At 42.4% G+C, this 19,194-nt stretch overlaps 1 protein-coding gene and 2 long non-coding RNA genes across 4 annotated transcripts; 1 reads left to right on the top strand and 2 right to left on the bottom strand.

Annotated features, from left to right (window-relative positions):
• LOC119019619 lies at window positions 1–4,949 on the bottom strand. The gene is made up of 3 exons (XR_005075108.1): window positions 4,474–4,949; window positions 3,335–3,421; window positions 1–2,270 (listed from the first exon to the last, which is right to left on the bottom strand). It is a non-coding gene; the product is annotated as an uncharacterized LOC119019619 (long non-coding RNA).
• Window positions 3,743–18,656, top strand: LOC119019618. Its single transcript, XR_005075107.1, has 3 exons — window positions 3,743–4,266; window positions 5,463–5,599; window positions 17,741–18,656. It is a non-coding gene; the product is annotated as an uncharacterized LOC119019618 (long non-coding RNA).
• Window positions 5,582–15,807, bottom strand: tbx1 (T-box transcription factor 1). Of its 2 annotated transcripts, none has more exons than XM_037098384.1 (8): window positions 15,284–15,807; window positions 13,679–14,069; window positions 11,369–11,470; window positions 10,740–10,911; window positions 9,500–9,655; window positions 8,378–8,445; window positions 7,693–7,793; window positions 5,582–6,741 (listed from the first exon to the last, which is right to left on the bottom strand). In XM_037098384.1, exons 1-8 carry the CDS (start codon window positions 15,465–15,467, stop codon window positions 6,359–6,361), a joined length of 1,557 nt encoding a protein of 518 aa, XP_036954279.1. In that variant the 5' UTR covers window positions 15,468–15,807; the 3' UTR covers window positions 5,582–6,358. The 2 variants fall into 2 exon arrangements, with proteins under 2 accessions (XP_036954279.1, XP_036954280.1); XM_037098385.1 differs by having other exon boundaries at window positions 13,679–14,018; window positions 15,284–15,804.
• Window positions 18,657–19,194: the final 538 nt, after the last annotated feature.

Raw genomic sequence — 19,194 nt, 5'->3', positions numbered from 1 at the left:
TTTTTTTTTTTTTGCAAAATGTTTCTTTGATATTAGTATTAATACATTTAGTATTTTAAATGTGTATACAAATATTTCATCTTGAATATATCAATCAACGCCAGACAGGCAGACACAGTGTAACTTAAAATGTGCAGGTAGTTCAAATATGTGCTACTAGTTCATCAGGCCATTTCTGACTTTTTAGCCCGCTGTTTGCTGAAGCCTTTTGTGATGCTCTGTGTGCCTATGTGATTGTGTTGACCTGTCTGATGGGAGATTTGCTCCAGTGGATTTGAATTTGAGGTGCACGATGCACCTGAGCAGCTATGTAATCTTGTGTTGTTATTCTAGCAGCTCTTAGCCTAACACATGCCAGCCCTCTGGCCTGACCTGAGCTGTATTTGTCAAACAAGGTTAATCACAGCAGGGACATAAAGGACAGAGAGCTGTTGGTTTAGTGGAGATGCTGATCTGCCGATTCTCTCCTTGGTCGGCCTTTCGTGACCTTTTCTAAGATCAGAAAAACTCAGAATTGACACTGACTGGTACAAAACTGTCAAAATTAGTAGAAATTAAAATAAATGGATGGCATCCTAAAATAAGACTGCCATTGCCTTCTACATTTACCTCATATGTAATGCCAAATATAGATGTCTTTTTTTAAGAAGCAGACATTTGTCATGACCGAGGCCAAGGGTCCTGTTGTGAAAGTCCCAGAGAAAATAGAAATATGTTGTTTTTCTGTCCACTGTCTCTAATAACATCTCTGTGAGTCAATGAGCAGCATGGGAGCTCATGTGTTACAGCACCGTGCCCAGGGGCCGGGGGGGCCAGGGCTTCAAACGCTAGATGTTCTGCTTCATAAAGGCTTTGTCTCCTGGGATGACCTTGAGTTGAGAAACTCATCATGTTGTACAGGAAAGGCCTGAGAAATCAAAGGGCCAGACTAGCGTAATGGCCACGAATCATTAGTGAGCAGAGGAAAGACGAGGTCAGTGGCTAGACAAGCTGCCATGCTGTGACGTTACTGTCACTGAAAAAAGTGTGTAACTTTTTTTTTTTCTGTTTTGTTTCTATTCAAGGTTATGTTTTGGATGTTTTTACTTGAAACCTGTTGCCATCATTTTAAAAATACACTGAATAACAATTTTTTTTGCCTACTTATTTTTAATTTTTTTCCCCAGGTCCCTGGGTTTAATGTTTTCCTTGCTCCCTGCAGAGCTCCATCCATACCTTTTGTCCCTGACCCCACCGGTGACATCTTGCATTCATAACAGCTTCCTAACTCTCCTGTTGGCTTTGAACAAACACTAGAGGTGGCATGGGCCAGCTTCCGTCCGTTCTCTGATAAATCAAATGCCGCGTCCACTGGTGCAGATGTCTGCTGAATGGGGCAGACAGCAACCCGCCGACTTTAGAAGTGCCTTGTGGGGTGGCGGTGGACCTCGTAAATCACCTCATAATGGATCATTTAGGAAGTCAATAAATGGACGAGGAGGCGGCGTGCACAATAGGCCCTGAGCTTCACTTATCACCTAACGTGTGTCTTCCTTGGCCTCGAAGGTCAGAGGCCGACCTGGCTTTGGGATGGGACATAATCCGCTGGCGTGTGAGTGTGTGTCGTGGTTGATGCTTTCATTCCATGGGCCACTGGGTGTATTCACAGACTTAGAGGCCGCCACGCAGAGCCTGACTATTTTTAAGAACATTAATGGTGAAAAAGAATGATCTGAGGAGAATTATCCCCTCTGTATGAGCCAAAACCTGTGTTTCGCCTCACAGTTAAGTTGGTTTTATTTATTTTTTCAAATATGACTTAATACAAATGTATCAAGGCTCTTGGCCAGTGGTGATGATGTGTTTTGATGTTCCACATAAAATGTCCGTCAGCAACCTCATGAACACCATAAACCGTGAGCACCCTTTGTATTAGTCGAGAGGCCAAAGGGGGAAAATGTGAAACACGTGTTCTGCTGTTTAGGTGTAGGATTCTGGATGGTTTACCTGGCTTGTTTTTAATAACCAGTCCCAGATCTGGCAGGCGAGGCTCAGCAGCAGAAATGTACACAGAGGTGATGGGAATGAATCGAGACCCTGATAGGCCTGTCACAACAGATGTTCCAGATGCAGCTGAGTGTCAAATGATGCCTCAGGTCACATTATCATCCATCCTCTGCTTCTTCATACTTCTATGGCAAGTCATTGGCACCATGTCTCCTGGAGCCTGAGACATCTGGGCACGCGAAGTGTTCCACACTGTATGAGAGTCGGAGCAGTTTGCCCTTTTCCTTAGTGTGAAATGAAGAATAAATTGAAATAATGTGCCTGAAAATGGCCGAGGCCTGTTGAAAACTTGCTGGAGCCTATTTGGGTGCATGTGCAGAAATGTTATTTGGAAATGTTGTCTAATACAGGCCCCATACTGACAATATCAGATGGTATAGAGGTGCAATTCGTAATAATTCCTCCAGTAGGCGCAATTTCTCTGATTTTGAACTTCCACCTCTTTAAATCAGCTTGCAGGGATGTAAAATCCACATAATTTAGGCCTTATAAACAATAATTTCATATTAAGTAAAATTAAGTATCATTAAATTGCTGAAAATAGAAACTCATTTCTCTCTACTCCTTGTTTATAGAGGCTCGTCCTTCATACTGAAGGACAAAGTTACAAAATGAGGGGAGCCTCAGGCTTCTATATCACATCACCCCCGACTGATGCATACCACACCAGGGACACCATTTAGTAAGAGCGCAACATATGAAGAACATTTTCATTGCTGGATATGGTTTGGTACAAGACTGGCTACCGTTAATAGTGCAGGTTGGGAAAGAGGGTGAGAAGGCCGTCTCTTCATTGCAGTGGAGAGATGTAACTAAGTACATGTACTCAAGAAGAGAAATGTGTGGTACATGTGCTTAATTTGAGTATTTGTGTCAAAGTCTAACTTACACTTCACTAAAATTCAGAGGCAAATATTGTAATTGAGTTTGTTAATGGAATACGATTGTGCATGTTATAGATTAAACCCAACAGTAAACTAAATATATTTTATAAAATTGTAATAAATTGTATCCACCTTTACAAACTACTACTGTAAAATACCACTTAATGTGATAATGATCCAGTAACTAAAGCTATTACTGTATGACCGTGTGGGACTTTTGATACATTACATACATTTTACTTTAAATAATACTTTAACTTAGATTGCATTTTTCACTGCAGCTTTTTTTTTTTTTTATTTGTAATGGAGCATTTCCATATCGCAGTGTTGCTGTTTTCAAGGTTTTCATTTCTTCCTCCTCCCTAGTTTATTGTTACCTCACTGTCCTGCTAACTGTTAATTACCTTGTATAATGAAGGTTTCCTTGCTTTTACAGTGGAGTGGATCCTCATAGTAGGTCATCAGCTCTGCCCACGACACAAGTCTCAGACCTGGATATAAGGGAGTGATGCAAGGCAGTCGACCTTTTAAAGGTGCATTATGTCGTTTTGAGGGAAGAAATCAGTGCAGAAAGATTTTCATTGTCTTTTTATGTCCAATAAAAAATAAATAAACAAACTGTCTCTGTTGTCATGACTTGATGAACTGAATAAATAAACTCACCTTAAAAGACAACATAGTTTCACACTGTTGTTCTTTGTTCATATGTGGCAGACCCTGCCAACAGTGTTCTGTGGATTCTATTTTCCTCTGCTTGTTTATTCAGTTATGGAGATAAACATTATTTCTGAGTTTGTGTTATGACCTCATTAATAATGAAAATACTAACATTCTGAGTTTGTCTTCTCCAAAACTACACAGTGCCCCTTAAAGTAGGCCCCGGATTTTGACCTATGGTGGAATGTATTGGGGCCTGTGCTAATTTGTATTAATAAGGAGACACTTGCTTTGGTCTATTAAATAGTGACTTTTTTTTTCTTCCTGAAAATACAGCGGATGGCAGTTTCCCTTTTGCCTTCACTGGCATTGGTCAAAGTTATTCTTATTAAGATAGATTATATAGCCCAAAAACAACGTGCATTAGCGGTCTCTTGGAAGTTTCCTCTGTGTTGTGAAACCTATAATCAGTCCGGATCTCGCCTTTTGACCCTTCTTTCCTCCACGCTCTGCCCCCCAATGAGCCGCAGCGGCGCGGGGATAAACCCAGCAGCGTCTCGCGGTGCTTGACCGGCGGATCGTCAGCACCTGCAGGCCGGCGACGGAGCGCAGCAGGCGGCTTCCTGAGCAGACTGCACAGGAACATGGAAGTGTTAAATTCACCGGTTCCATACGGCAGGTACAACTTTGATTTAAGTTGTTAAAAGTGGTTCGTTATTCGACTTTATGACTCGACGTGAAAATAAATAGCCGTTTGAGATAGTACAGGCTAAAGTAGCAAACAGGCAATACAAATATAAAGTGCAACTAAATAAGACAGCGAATTCCTCAAAACGGAAGGTTAACCTAAGTAGTTCAATTAACTGCGCCCAAAATTGGTTCTTACCAACGCGTTTTTGTCACGAGGCTGAGATATTCCACCTTTCAGGCTAGCTGCATATTAATTGTTGAAATAGTTAAGACGTCATCGTCCACAGTGGTCCCATAATGAAGTCAACTGCGTCACATCTTCAGACCAAAAAGTTATTCAACCAATTAGTCGTAGTTTTAAATGAGTGGAAACATTATTTAACCTTTGACACCTTTACAAGCCATTAAACAGTCAGAGGTCAGGCGCCCCCGGCATCCTTTTCCCCTCTGCTCTACCTCCATGGCAGCTGGGTTCAAGGAGAAAAAATACATTATTGAAATGAATCATTAGGCTGCGTTTCCCTTCTGTATGGTGACAGCCACAAATCCCAAAGCAGACTTTTTTTTTTTTTTTCCCCCTTTTTTTCTTTTTTCTTTTCCCCCAAACGAGATTAACCTTGACAACAAAGCATTCCTCATAGGACTTCAAATAGGAGCTGGAAATGGCTGCAGAGATAGGAGAGGTGACATTCTTAAAATATCACCCAACTGTCCCATTAAGTATGAGCAATGATATCCTCTCGGGTGAAGGGGAAATTTAAAACATGTCCTCCCCCCAGTTTTTATGACACCACATGTTTTGTTTTTGTTTTTTTATTTAGTTTAGTTTTTTTTAACACGCGACATTCAGAATGTATTATAATCACACAGAATTATTATTGAATACATTTTTACCTACAGATTTTTACTATAGCATGATAACTCAAGCTTAGCAAATGAGTCATGTATTATTCCATTTTACTTAAAATGTCCTTAATTTTCTAAAAATCTTTGCCTGCAATAATACAATTTTAACTGGATGGCCTCAGCAGAAACCGTCACTCTATAATTCTGTAATGTAACCACAGCTTCTTCAGCCGAACACGTGGTTTATCCAAACTAAGAAGGAAGTGTGTGTAGAAGTAGGAAGTTTGGCCGATGACTGCATTTTTGCGTGTTCATGTGCTTTTTTTTTTTTCTCCGTAGAGCCAGGTGCAGATTTCAACATTTGAACTGTAGTACAGTCGAATGTTTGGACAGCCTCCGACTGCCAGTGACGGCAGGCGCAGCGGACACCTCGACCCAAATCCGGTTGGAGAAACCTGAACAATGCTATCAGTGGGGTAAGCTTTTACATACCCCTCCCCCTCGGCAGAGCAACAGCAGACAGAGCTTTGAATGGAAGATCTGCTCAAAGGCCGTTTTCTTTATGAATTACAAGAATTTAATGTTTATTTTACAGATACAGAACAGTCATTCTGCTTCATTTATTTACTTTGAATTGCTGCAAGTCAGTGCCATGGTACAAGCTTCTCAGAGCGGCTCAAGATGTAAAGAACGTTTCAAAATCAAATCCTTTTTTTTTTTTCCTCAAACAAAAACATTTCGATGTGTTTCGACACCCTCTCTGATGAGCTCAGCATGCAAAAATCTCGTCTACCTAGAAGGTTGATGGACTATATAACATATGGCTTTTTTGAAAGCAATAAAAACAAGGCAAATCAAAAAGTGCATCCAACACAAAAAAAGAATTCAATTCCAGTCTGTGATCAAAGGTGTTGTCCGTGTTAAGGAAGAGGTCCCTCTGTCTCCTCCGCTCACTGGCTCAATGTCTGCACCGCTCAGGTAAGAGGTGCCCTGGTGTGGAGCTGTTGCCATTTGAGTTCAAAGGTCAAAGCAGACCCCTTAAAGGAAAAAGAGCAGGTGCAGAGGCATTTTCCTTTAAATAAATACGGCAGGGTTTATCCAACAGAAAGGAGTTCCACCCTGTGAATGCCTCCCGCAGGTTGTGTAAGCCATCAATAGACAGGACCGAGTTGCTTTTCCTGCCTGTTTCCACTCCAGCAGTGCTGTGCGCCATTAGCCCTGGTGGACAGCAGTCATTATCTGGGCCCGTAGTCATAATTAGAGGGGCCACTGGTGGCTGAGTACATGTTAGCTGTGGCGGGGTTCATGTGGTGATGGTATGTGTGTCCTCTGATACTGGGTAAAGGATAGGGCGACGGCCTGGTCTTGGCTCCCAGGTAGTGTTCATAGGTGGTGGGGTACTTGTACGGGTGGTGGTGCAGGGTGTCCGGCGGTAGAGGGTGGGGGTCTGACCGAAGGTCATGAGGAGGGCTGGGTCGGCCGCTGGTGAGGGGGACGGCATGGAGGCCTCCTGGGACAGGCAAGGCGGGGCTGAGGACCCGGGACATGAGCTGGTGAGCCGGGTCGCCGTGTATGGGCGTGCCGCTGGGGTCTCGCTCGTACTCCCGCCTGCTGTCTTCTGTGTGGGAAGACAAGTGAGAAGAGTCGGAGTGAGTCAACATGCGGTGCTTACTTTGTACCAACAGGTTGAGTATAGTTTCATAAACAGTGACTGTGTTCTGTTCTGCTCTCCAAACTGAATGCTCTTACTGATACCAGTTTATTTGGGACCTGTTTTGCTTAAAGTATTGATGCATATACAATTATTCATTTTACTTAAAATATTGCAGATTAATTTTCAAACAGCTCCACAACAGACAACGTTGCAACTAAAGATTATTATCATTGTCAGGTAATCCAAAAGAATCTCTTTAAAATTGTGAAAAATGTTTAAAACGCCCAAAGATATTCAACTTGCTGTCATGGAGGAGTCAAGAAACCAGAAAGATATTTTCATTTAAGAAGCTGAAGTAAGAATTTAGACTGTTTCCTAAAAACAAACAAATTAACACATGCAAAAAAAACCCCTCAAACTGATTAATCCATTCTCAAAATGAATTTAATGATTGAAGAATAATTGATTAGTTGTTGCAGAAATCATAGTTTAGTTATGAATTCCTTCAGAAGGGATTAGGGGCTTTTTAAAGGTGAAACTCTATCACATGAATATTTTTTTCAGCAATTCACTGTTATTAAACTAATAAATAAAATCATCACCATGTCAAGAAAATCTCATTTTCAGTACAGGTTTGACTGTTATGAAGCTCTGGTCAGTTATACAACAGCATAAGATCTCTGTTATGTCAGCAGTAGATGACTTTGACTGGCCGATATTTGATGTTTAATTAAAAGTCAGTATTGGCCTGATACTGTGAATGAGAACACTTGGTGGAATATGCCAATAGTTGAAAGAACTATCATTTCTTGTAAAGGCTGAAAAAGTTAACATGAGTATGTTTTAAATTTTTTATTTTTTTTAATGTTAGATAGCAGGCATGAGTCTTGATGAAACAAAGAGTGTGCTACAGACCTTTCTCCGTGCCGTTCTGCTGAGGGGGAGATGACATTGGGTTTCTTGTTCTGGCAAAGGCACTCATTATTGGCAGAGAGCCTGGCCTGTGATTCCTGGGCCTGGAGCAGGGAGAATGGATTCAGTTACATACTCATTTAATGAATGTCATGGGCACAATTTCTTTATTATATTTAAAAAATGATGAATGCACATTTTAAGAGTTTACATTGATGCATGTAATGAGAATTTACACATTGACAGCTACCAATTTACAGTGAAAGAAATGCGAAGCAACCTATTAGATGACTCAGATTGGCCTGTTCTATGAAATAATCAAAAACATCAGCGTAATCACTTCAGTTACTGCTTTTAAGGAAACAGAAAAAGTAATTTGCAGGGCTGGGTAATACATCTTTGCACTGCTTTCAGCCACCAGTGCACGCCAGATGAGTGAGGTTTACTCCATTGTGACAATTACGAGAGTGTCTGGTAATTTGTCAATGACAGAAAAGCACAGTCTATTGACTTTCAAACAATATCCAGTGATTTCAAAATGTCATGCACCCATTGTGTTCTTTTGTGCGGTAAACTCCACCCATCTGGTAACGTGTGTGAGATAAAACAAACAGCAGAACTCTCCGACATATTTTACACCGCATGGAAATATGCCAGCAAGACTGTACAGTTTGAGTGAACAACTCACCAGTCCTCTGGGTCACAGTCCCTGAAGCCCTTTGCAAAGGGATTGCTGGCTATCTTCAGCTGTGTGATCTGAAATGCAGTGCACAACATGAAATAAACCACAGTGCTGCACACTGTAGCCACACACACTGTCATTTTCAATTGTAAATGGTTGTTGGGTTTGATTTCTATTAGAAAAGACAGCAGTGATTGGCTGACATTGTTCTGTCTTTTGAAACACGCACACATTTGAGCACACTGCTGACTTTAATAAAATATGGAAGAGACACAGTTCTGTTGTTGAAGGCCATAGTATCATTCAGTGTTGTTTAAACCACAAGTGGATTCATAGAACTGTCAGATAACAACTCTTATATTGTTGTATAGAACTCTTATACTGAGCTCTTTTGTAATGTTTACAGTTACACAGCCTCTCATCTGTAGGCTCACAATCCAGCTAATAGGTTATTCATGATCAGAACCCAAATACCACCATATTCATTGTTATTTTTAATTTATTGTTTCAAATTTAATTAAGCTAATTTTGAGTCACATGATTAAGGCGATATTTGACAGGCTAGCTGTAACTGTGACCATCAGGGCTTCAGGTGTAAAAATATTTTTCCAGTTTGGAAAATCTGCGATATTTGACATTAGAAACATTTATTTAGTTATCCTCCGGCCTGATCACCATGTGGTCAAGGGAATATAACACACACTCACAATAACGCATTCGCTCCCGCCCTCTTCACGGTAACTAAATTGCTGATCGGAACTGAATTTGTTCCAATGTTTAAGTCGTTGAGAGTCGCTCTGAATAAGCGATGAATGCGCTGATGAGTGAATCTAAACAGACTGAGAGAAAACAGAGCAGGAGCACAGCTGCGCGCACAGAGCAGAAGCAACATTTACGCGCAAAAGGCGCGCAGTGGAGGAGATTTACCCAACTGAACTTTTATTTTTAATCTTCAGTTATTGATTTACAGTTGAGCTGAAACCAACTTCTTGGTAGGCTTTCCCTTTATGTACTTCTTGGAATCACCTAACCCATAATATTTAAGCACATACAGCCTGTATTTATATCCCTAGAATCAGGCCACATCTGCACATCATACCATCTCACAAGGTAATAAAAGCTCCTTACCCGGTGGTTCTGGTACGCTGTGACCGCTGTGAAGCGGGTCTCCTCAAAAACAAAAGTTTTGTAATTCTCCTCGGCATATTTCTCGCTGTCCTTGCGGGGGTCCACGTAAACCACGTGAAACCTGGGCTGGTAGCGGTGCATGGAGTTCAGGATGATCTGAAAAAAACAAAACAAAAAACTAAAGCTAAATAAAAACACAGGATTTTTAGGAGAATTATAATACAACGTTGCGCTGAGAGACTGAAGACTTAAATTGAGCCGGTTGTTTTTTTCGGCCTATGTTATTATTGGGCTGTAATAAGCTAAACTGCCAATTTATGAATAAATGTAAATCGGATAAAGAGAAATGTAATAGCCCAGAAAATCAAAAAAGCCAACCTTAAAGACCAAACGTGATTTATGATTTATACCGATTGAAATTATTTTTACTATTTACAAAATCTATAAACTCAGCACCAACTCCAAGATAAATATCAGTGGATAGTCAGGTTTAGTAAGAAATAGTAAGAAATAACAGCAGGAATTACCCGACGATCCTAAATGCGCCGATAGATTTGAAAATATAACATTCATCTAAATACATAAAGGCCATCTGGGAATATTTTCTTAACATCGTTCTCATTTTAAAGCCTATCCATGGAGCAATAATGTCGGTCGTTCTCCATCCAGCTGTCCTGGGCATGTCTCTTTTCAATATGCGCTAAAACATTCGCCCCCAAAAGTCGAAAATCTCCCGTTTTCTTTCTGATTTCACAGCTAATGCAGCGACACAGAAACCCTCAGGCAGAGTGGAAGATCAAGCGGGGAGGGCTGAAATAATTTCCAGTGGTGAAATATTCCACTTCCTTGCCGTCATTGTTGGAGCAAAGCCTGATATGCAGCGCCATTTTTGTGGATTGAAAATAGTCTTTTGGCAACATCTGACTATTAGTCAAAATATCAGGATTTATTGGTGTTAAATCACACGTATCAATCAGGCTGAGGGTGCGTAAAAATGCACCACCTCTCCTTAACTGTGGTTATCTTTCCTCCTTTCTCGAAATGGTGCGTTTACGGCTTGTGCAGTACTCGTTTTAGTATTTTGGCGAGTACATTTTGTGTCGGTAAAATCTGTAACTGCGATGCTGTACTCGTCGCAGTGAATAGCATTGCTTTACATGATTTGCGTAAAGCTTGTTAAAGCCTTTAATCTGTTCGTTCGTTCTTATCTGCATGCATGTATTTCCAGCAGGGTACTCACATGGCCGTTATCGTCCAGCAGGTTGTTGGTGAGTTTAAGTTTATCGAAAGAGACGATCTGCTTCATCCACTGGGCGCCTTTAGCCGGAGAGTCCGGGTGGTAGTGAACCCTGCCCGGCGTGGCGGGGTCGGCTTTACCGGCAACCAGCCACGATGAGCTGTGGAAAGCGTACCTGCAAGACCGGAGGAAGTTCATTATAAACATAAAGTTCCGACTGGCCGCCATTATTTACTTAAGTTGAGGTTGCCCACTCATGCATGCAAAATAACCATGCGTGCGTGGAGACACGCTGAAGCTGTATGAACAACGACAACAGGCCTCAAAATGGGGAAAATATGACAATGGATGTATGTTTAGTATCGGCGTGTAACACCAACATATACTGGGCATAAACTGGTGAATTGCGGAATGATTTAAAATATTCTAGTATGAATCCATGCGTGTGTGTAGGTATTAATCTGTTTTTTTTTTATTTCTATTGTTCATCTTTTTATAGGCTATGTCGTTTTTTATTGATGTATTGATTTATTTTTTTGCAAGTGAAATTAAAAACTGCAAAGTGTGAGTCGTGCAGCTGCGTGAAAGCCTTGAATGTCTCACATGTCGTCTGAAGACATGCAAAAAGTTACCTGTAACGTTTGTCGTCTACAGGCAGGAAGTCCATCAGGAGCATGTAGTCTGCCATGGGATCCATCCCAAATATTTTCACTTGGAAAGTTGGAAACATTCGCCTGGCAAAGGAAAAAAAAAATCCAACACGGGGCGACTGTTAAATGTAGGCTTTAAATGGCTGCTCGCATAGGTGCACATTTAGTTTTTGTGTCCTACTTTTTCAGACTGTGTGTGGACGGTGGTGTTCAACTGCCATTGTTTGAAAGTGACAAATGATTTATACAGCCAAAACACTTCTCGGGAAATTCAGCATGTTTGCAGAGACACGCAGCTTCGGGCCTAAAGACTTTCATAAAGTCAAAGAGCGACCTGGAGGCTCCTAGAAGACAGAAGCATCAAGCTGTCGCAAAATGACGTAGTTCCGTCCGTGCGTAGCCAGATAAAACTCTCCCAGGTCTGAGCGGACCTGAGCTGTGCGTCCGCTGCCCGTTAGCTCCGCTTTTTGTAATTTCTGGCAGGCCGCTTTAACTTCTCCTCTGCTGCTCGTCTGATGAGTTCCAGACACATGAAGGCCTACACACGTGTAGTGGAAACACACACGCAGCAGGCCGTTATTTAGCTCGAGGTGTGGCACTGCTTTTAAGAGAGCTCAGTTTTGAGTGTTTACGTTTTAATCATCATCCAGAACTGTACTTGTATATTAAAAAAAATACACCAGGGAGCATTTTTAGGCAGTGTTCTCTGCATACTGATGACTTGTTCAGTTCAAATATTTATTTTTTTTTAACAATATTCTGCTTTGTCTCCTGGAAGTTTCTTTCAAACCCCTCTGGGAGTTTTGCAGGATTTTTAGGTCTTAAACCTTTGTTCTTCTCCTTCACCTCATTAGGTTACTATGTAGGGAACATCCATATAGCCCAACAACATCAGCTGAAAGTTGAGTAATCCGCCAAGTCAGTGAAAGGGATCCTAAAATCAACGCTCAATTAACGTCAGTGTTGTGGCTAGGTGAGGCTGAAGGAGCTCTTAAAGTGCTCTGCTGCGGATCTCCTTTCTCCTGTCACACGGCGCTGTGTGAGCAGGGAAACTCAACCCTCACTTTCAGGATTAAATCAATTCTCTCATGCCTCTTTAAATTACTAGAATACAGGGAAAACTCCGCATTTGGAGACGTCCCCATAAATAGAAAATAACAATACTAGCACATTCGATTGGCTGTCCACGAGGGTCAGAGGTCATTGCTGGAGGGATTTGTTTTCTGCCTGAGAATACAAGCAGTTCCACAGGCTTATCATTTCTGACACGAAAAAAAAATATATATTCTGGAAATCTTTAAATGATCAATATTCTGTTTTTTTTCTAATTAAAAGTATTCATGGAATTTCTGTCACCAAGTTGTATTTTTGCGAGAATGGAAGGGAAGCAGAGAGACATTTCTAAGAAAAAAAAAACAAAAACAAAAAAAAATGAAAAAAGGTAAACACGTGTCGAGACCCGAATAAAAACAAGGCTGCAGCTCTGTAATCAAGAGCTGATCTTCGTTCACACATGTAAAGACTCCCACAGACTAAGGGTAGTCATGTTCCGTATTACAGCGGTGCGTAAAATGGAGAGTGACGGGGAAGAAAAGCAGCCGTGAGTCAGTTATCCTCCATAAAACAGCAGGATCACATCAACATGGTGTTTACAGCCGGCGCGCAAAACGCACACACATCCACAAGCCTGCACGCGTCTGTCCTTAAAACAGCTGAGGAGCAAAACTTTAAATCAAGTGAAAATAAAATGTAATTCAGAACGCAGAGTGGTTCGATGCGCCGAAACCAGGATTATGTCAGTGTTTGTTGTATTTAGTTATTACTATTATTATTCAATCTGTCCGGATTGAAAAACAAGCATTTAGGCCAAAGTGTGCAAGAAGTAGGATTATAATTTTGGTTAAACTGTCATCAAACACGATTGTTTTACCAGCGTGGAGCCATAAATATGTTACTGGAAGTAAAAAGAAAAAAAAAAAAAGAAGAAGAAGAAAGAAAAAAAAGCGACTTGAATAATGAAAAAAGTTTGCTCATTCTGAACTCCAGAGGAAGAAACAATGTTCTGAAAAAAAAGTTATGGATTGTTTTGATGATATAAGCGAGTAAAAAGAAATCTAAATTATATCCTGCATATCAGATTTTTATGTCAGATGTAAAATGAGTAAGACTTTAAATTACAATAAAACTAAGTCTCTTCTGTATTACTTGTCTGGTCTATACGAATGTCCATAAGAAAAACGTCAACTTTCCAGCCTGTGGCCTGTGTGGATTCTGTGTAGATTCTGTGCTTACCTGCCCGCCTTAGTGACGATCATCTCCGTGCCCAGCTGATTAAACTCGTCCCATAACGCTTTCATCTCCAGCTGGACGTTAATGTTGGCCACTTTGGGGTTCTTTTTCACTATAGTTTTGCCGTTCGGTGTGGAGTTGGAGGACGACGAGGAGCAGTTGGGAGTCCCGCTGTCACTCGGCGGGGCCTGGCCCGGGTTAGACCCGGGGTAGTTGTAGTTGTGCTGGGCGGCCGGGCAGGGCTCGAAGTGGGACTCATGTTGGCTGTATGGGTCCCCGGGGGACGGAGAGAGGTGGTAGCCCCCCGGCGTGTTGAGGCTGCTCAGGCTGCTCGTCGTGAAGGCTGCAACATCGCAAAAATGGGACAGCTGCGTCAGCCACGGACTGGATATGGCTGAAATCATCCCAAAAAACTGGATTTACTAAATATGCCGTGCACTTAAAGTCGGTTAGAACACAGATAGCAAAAACAGAAGCAGGACTCGGTGATCTCCAGATGAAGATGTCACGCATAAATACACCCCTTTCGGTTTAAAAGTTTCCGTCTCGGCTGTTTATTAATCCCTGAGGTCGCATCCACTGCCAGCATACTACAGTCTGCCTGATCTAAAACAGCAGACGTCCGAATAGTGACGAAACGTTCCCAAAAACCAGCGGTGCCCGCGGAGAATCTCGGAGCTGTTCGCAGAAACGCGCTTCGAGTGCGTGTGAATTAGTTTGCGGTGCGGATCGATCGCGCTCTGAGCGGCCTCTGTTGTGCGCTGCTGCAGTGTGTCACACTGCAAGCCAGTCTCCTCTCTTATCTGACGCAGAGGGCCTCCCCTTTGCGATAAAACCGGTTCTTATTTCTATTTAGATAAGGAACTGCAGGTAATGTGCCTTTTCCTCGCCTTGGGACGGGACTGATTGACAGAGAAGTGCGCCCCTTTTTAATGGGCTTTCCGGCACCCATTTAACTTTTTGGATAAGGGTATCGCCCACATCACCCCCGTTAGCAAACAATAGAGGATCTGGCCGGCTGAGCGGAGTGTAAACGGTTTACGAGGTAAACACACTGATTTGCATGAACAAACAAACAGGCGGCAGGTGACCGTTGCTTGGTCGTTATTGGACAAAAAGATCCGTGGAGTGGATTTACACCCCCCCTCCGAGCTGGATATGCGTATTATGGTCTGTTTTTACTATTACGCACTGGGTGCCCATGTAAACCCTCCTCCTCCTCTTGGCTGCATTTTCAATGTATGTGATCCTGCACGAATTAAAGTTGACTCTTTGTCCAAAGCTTTGGGGTTTTGGAATGGGAAACTTTTTTTTTTTTTTTTTTTTTCCACTCTGGCTACTTTCTATGCAGACATCTCCTCCCTGCTACGACTGAATTTGCATTATTTCTCGCACTGGGCGAACCGTGTCAGAATTTCTTTTGACAATAATATCATTCATGCATTCAAAACAACGCGCCCATATGTGCTTTTGGTTTTGCGCTGTGAATTTACTTGTGCGTTTTTGAAAATGTCGAGTAACCGAGCAGACGCGAGGGTCTCCTATGGTTTTCCGTGTGAGACGTATACATGCTACAGCAGCTCTACGGGCATCAACAAACAGATTTACCTTCCATTTCCCGGGTGACAGTGCTGTAGTGCATTTTAAAGGAACTGTGGTTGTGCAGGTCTGGCTTGTCCAGGCCGGCGCTCTGTTTGTCAAACGATGCGTTTCCTGCTTGCTCTGCAGCCGAAATCAGAGAGGCAATACTGAAAGCATTTGCCTTTGGAGAGAGGGGACCGCCGTCGTCCATAGGCAAGGGATCGAGTCGGGAAAAGCCGTCCCTCCTCCTCCTCCTCCACCGCTTTCCAACCGCGCAGAAAGCAGGAGAAGGCTCCGCACAATGGGGAAGAACATGCGCCAAAATGGGGTTTTCACATTCCGCTACCGGCGCTCCGTGGGTGCGAGGGTCTGTTTTGGACTGTTCTCAAAGTATTCCCACGGCTATTGTGAGGACGCGAAAAGCTCTCCGCCGTTCAGATTCATGTGATGAACCCCCAAACACGTCCTGGTGTCAAAACATAGTTCATCCGCAGAGAGAGAGAGAGAACGCTTCCCTTGTTTCTCCTCCGATCGTTGGCGGGGTGGTGTCATCTGAGTCCTGCCTTGAGGAGAAGCTACTACTGCTCCGAGAATGTCAAAAGTGAGCGAGATCCACGCCTCCCCTGCACCACTAGGAAAAAAGTGTCTGCGCTCTGCACTGGTTGTTTTATTTCAATAAGACCGTGTCAGTCATTTGAATTCAACTCCAACGTCATTGCCATGTCCGGCTTCAAAGTGCACTACTTTTCCAGTAAATTATGGGCCTATGTATGCGTTTGCATATTTTAGCTGTCCAAGCCCAGATAGAGCTGCTGCTGCTGCCACGAGTCTGCCTGGAACATGAGGGGCTGCGGCGCAAAAAAACAAAAAAAAAACCCATCTGAAATGTGTGAAACTTTTACGCAAAGGTTCACTCTGAAAAAGTTGTTTTTCTATGAACAGCTCGAAAAATGTCAAAGAATATAGTTAATGCAACTTTTTTTTTTTAACCTCAGTTTCAAATGTTTTTTTTTGTCAAATCACAAATGAATATTGCTTTTAATGTCAGAACAAATGAAACACATGGAGATATGCAGGAATGGAAAGAGCTGGCAGGTATCTACTGTATTTAAGGAATGATTCAGAAGACATCCAGGTGACACTGTCTATTCTATAAGAGCTGTCTGTGTCCGGACACAGACTCATCTGTCTACTCAGGCACATTTCCCCCCAAAATATTGGGGAATTTCGCGCGATCTTATGTGACATTTACGCAGCGCCTTTCCTCTCGTACACCTTGCCACATGCACACATTTCACCGAGCAAAAAGTCATCCATGCAGTCAGTAATCAGGGAGAATAAACACACGTGGCACTCCAGTTCAGACCGGAGCTGGACTTGACCTCTCCGCGTTGCGGCTCCACACCATCGCCTTGTTGGCTCGGAGCTTATCGAGGTTCAGCTTTAATGTGCGGCGACCGGAGACGTGTTTTGTTGGAGCCTCTGCGATAGCGAGCGGATAGTCTTAATTTACACTGGAGCCATTGAATTAATGAGTGTGAAGGCAGCAGCGGGGTTCTAATGAGATAAAGCAGTTAGAGGATTAAAGCCCTATTTGTTTTGGATGTTTCTCCATGGGAGGCAGGAAGCGTAAATAAACTACTGCAATATGTTGCCAAAAGCCAGTGTAGATAGATAGATAGATAGATAGATAGATAGATAGATAGATAGATAGATAGATAGATAGATAGATAGATAGATAGATAGATTACGCACACTCTTGTTTATTCATTTAATGGAGGGAACACCTAATGATTACAATATAAAAGAAATCAGGCATGGCGCAGTCAAAACCAGTGTAAACCGTCGCCCACATGAGGTATCCCTCCCAGTGTATGCCGGTCTGTTTTATCAGATATGATGCCATCGATACCGACTCACTTCATCATTGCCAAGTCGGAAGCCTCCTTTGTAAATACTCAGGTGATAACAGACAGAATACAGGAGCAGATCAAAATGGGAAGAGACTGTGTTGGAATTCGCTCGCAGGCCTCAGCAGCAGCCAACGCACAGCGGAGGCATTCACAGCTGCGCGTCTGAGCATAAAGACCGACTTTTAGCTGAAACTTTAAAATACGGAATAAAAACACGCTTGTTTGAGCAGGAGCAGAATTTTAATCGAAAGCAAGCAGCGGATAAAAACGTTGGTTCAGTGCGTAAAACGCACCTTAAAGCTTCATACGAATGTAAGAATGCAGATTATTTCATGGAAGTGAGTGAGCGGTGAATCAGCGAGGAAACACAATCTGTGCAGCGGAGATAAAAGAGACACACGTTTACAGAAATTGTAAAAATAGCCGTAACCGTGTGAGTTACTACCAAGGTATTGTTGTGATTTTCGTTCAGCGTTCAAGCAGATTTAAGAGGAGAGACACGTTTGCTGTGTTAAAACAGAGTTCTTTCACGCACATCTTTGACTTCACTTGAAATATCTTTGCTCCGCAGGACTTCATGTGCCGCACCAGACTCCATCCAGAGGAGTTCAACACGTACAGCCCAAAGCTGACAACAACTAGACAAAGTGAGCAAAGCATGTGAACAGCTCTCACTGATTAGAGGATACAGGCCTGAACAGCGACTTCACCCCTTTTCTCATTCATTGACTGATGGACACAGAACAGCGTGGACAGTCCCATCTCTCTTTATAGCTTGTTTTTTTCCCGAACCAGATCACTGTTTGTTTGTTATTTTTATTGAAAATGTGATGTGTTAAAAATTGCTATTCATTATGGCCAGTGATTATGGCCACTGTGGAAATGTATGTGGTGTAAAAACCTGTTGTAATTATTGAAAAGCTTTAGTATTTCAGCTTTGGATTCAGTGATCGAGGAGAAGTCTATTGTCGCGGATTTTAATGTTAATTAAATTACATTTTCAGACGAACACTTGTAGTCCACAAAAGTGCGTGCGCGCCCGGTGGCCCTGCTCATGTGGAGTGATATTAACTGCGACATGTTATTTCGTTGTTTAATGTAGTTAAAATAAATGTGCTCGCATTTGAGCCCTCGGAGTTTTGCTGAAGTCATATTTTCCGTCCTAACATATAAACCGAAACAGTGAAACGTGAAAGTCCACTGTGGATTTTAGGGATTTGGTTTACTTTTAGGAGTTAAAATGCTGGAAGTGTACGCAGGAAACGAGTATCCACTCTTATCACGCATTATTCTCTGCTTCATGTCCGTGAACCAGTGCTCTTGTCCCTCGCTGGCACACAGTAGTAACTGACAGGCTGCTTCACAAAGACGACCAAGGCCACCAGAAGGCAACCCTGTGGGCCCTCGGTGCCATTCGGCGTGCGCTTTTACGCACTTAGTCGAGCGAATAAACGTACTTGTTTGATTAAAAGCATTTTAAAAATGTGTTTGCGTGTGAGTAACATTGGTTTGAGACATTGTGGAGCAGTCGTTCAATCACAGCATGGATGTGACACGTTGATGGGGTTCTTTCTGTTGTCTTGTGGAGGCTCATGTGCAGCAGGAGAGGCCTGTGTGGTCCTGTTGTGGTTTCATGACAAATCACCAAACCAAGAAAGGAAAAAAAAAAAGAAAAAGAAAAAGAAAAAAAAAAACTCCCACCCATGCCTCATTTAATGGCACAGATCTCGTAAACGTCAAGCCCCGGCTGCTTATTTCTGTGTTCATATTAAACGGAGATGTGATTAGGTCACCGGTGTATCTGGAGAGATCTGTGGGCGCGCTCTCTTCTTCCTCTTCCTCTTCTTCTTCTTCTTCTTCTCTCGTTCTGCCCGCGCTGCTCTGCCCTCAGACACAATAAAACAGCGTCAGATCTGCTTTGATGTTTTCACGCTCGTTTGGCGGAGATATTTATTTCTCCACTCTTTAATTTAACGAGCCTGTCTCCGCCACAATCAGGCCGATAAAATTATTAATTACACGCTC

This window comes from Acanthopagrus latus, chromosome 5, assembly GCF_904848185.1.
Source record: "Acanthopagrus latus isolate v.2019 chromosome 5, fAcaLat1.1, whole genome shotgun sequence".
NCBI lineage: Eukaryota > Metazoa > Chordata > Actinopteri > Spariformes > Sparidae > Acanthopagrus > Acanthopagrus latus.
Note: the sequence above shows the minus strand (reverse complement) of the source record. Positions and strands in the feature narration are given on the sequence as shown.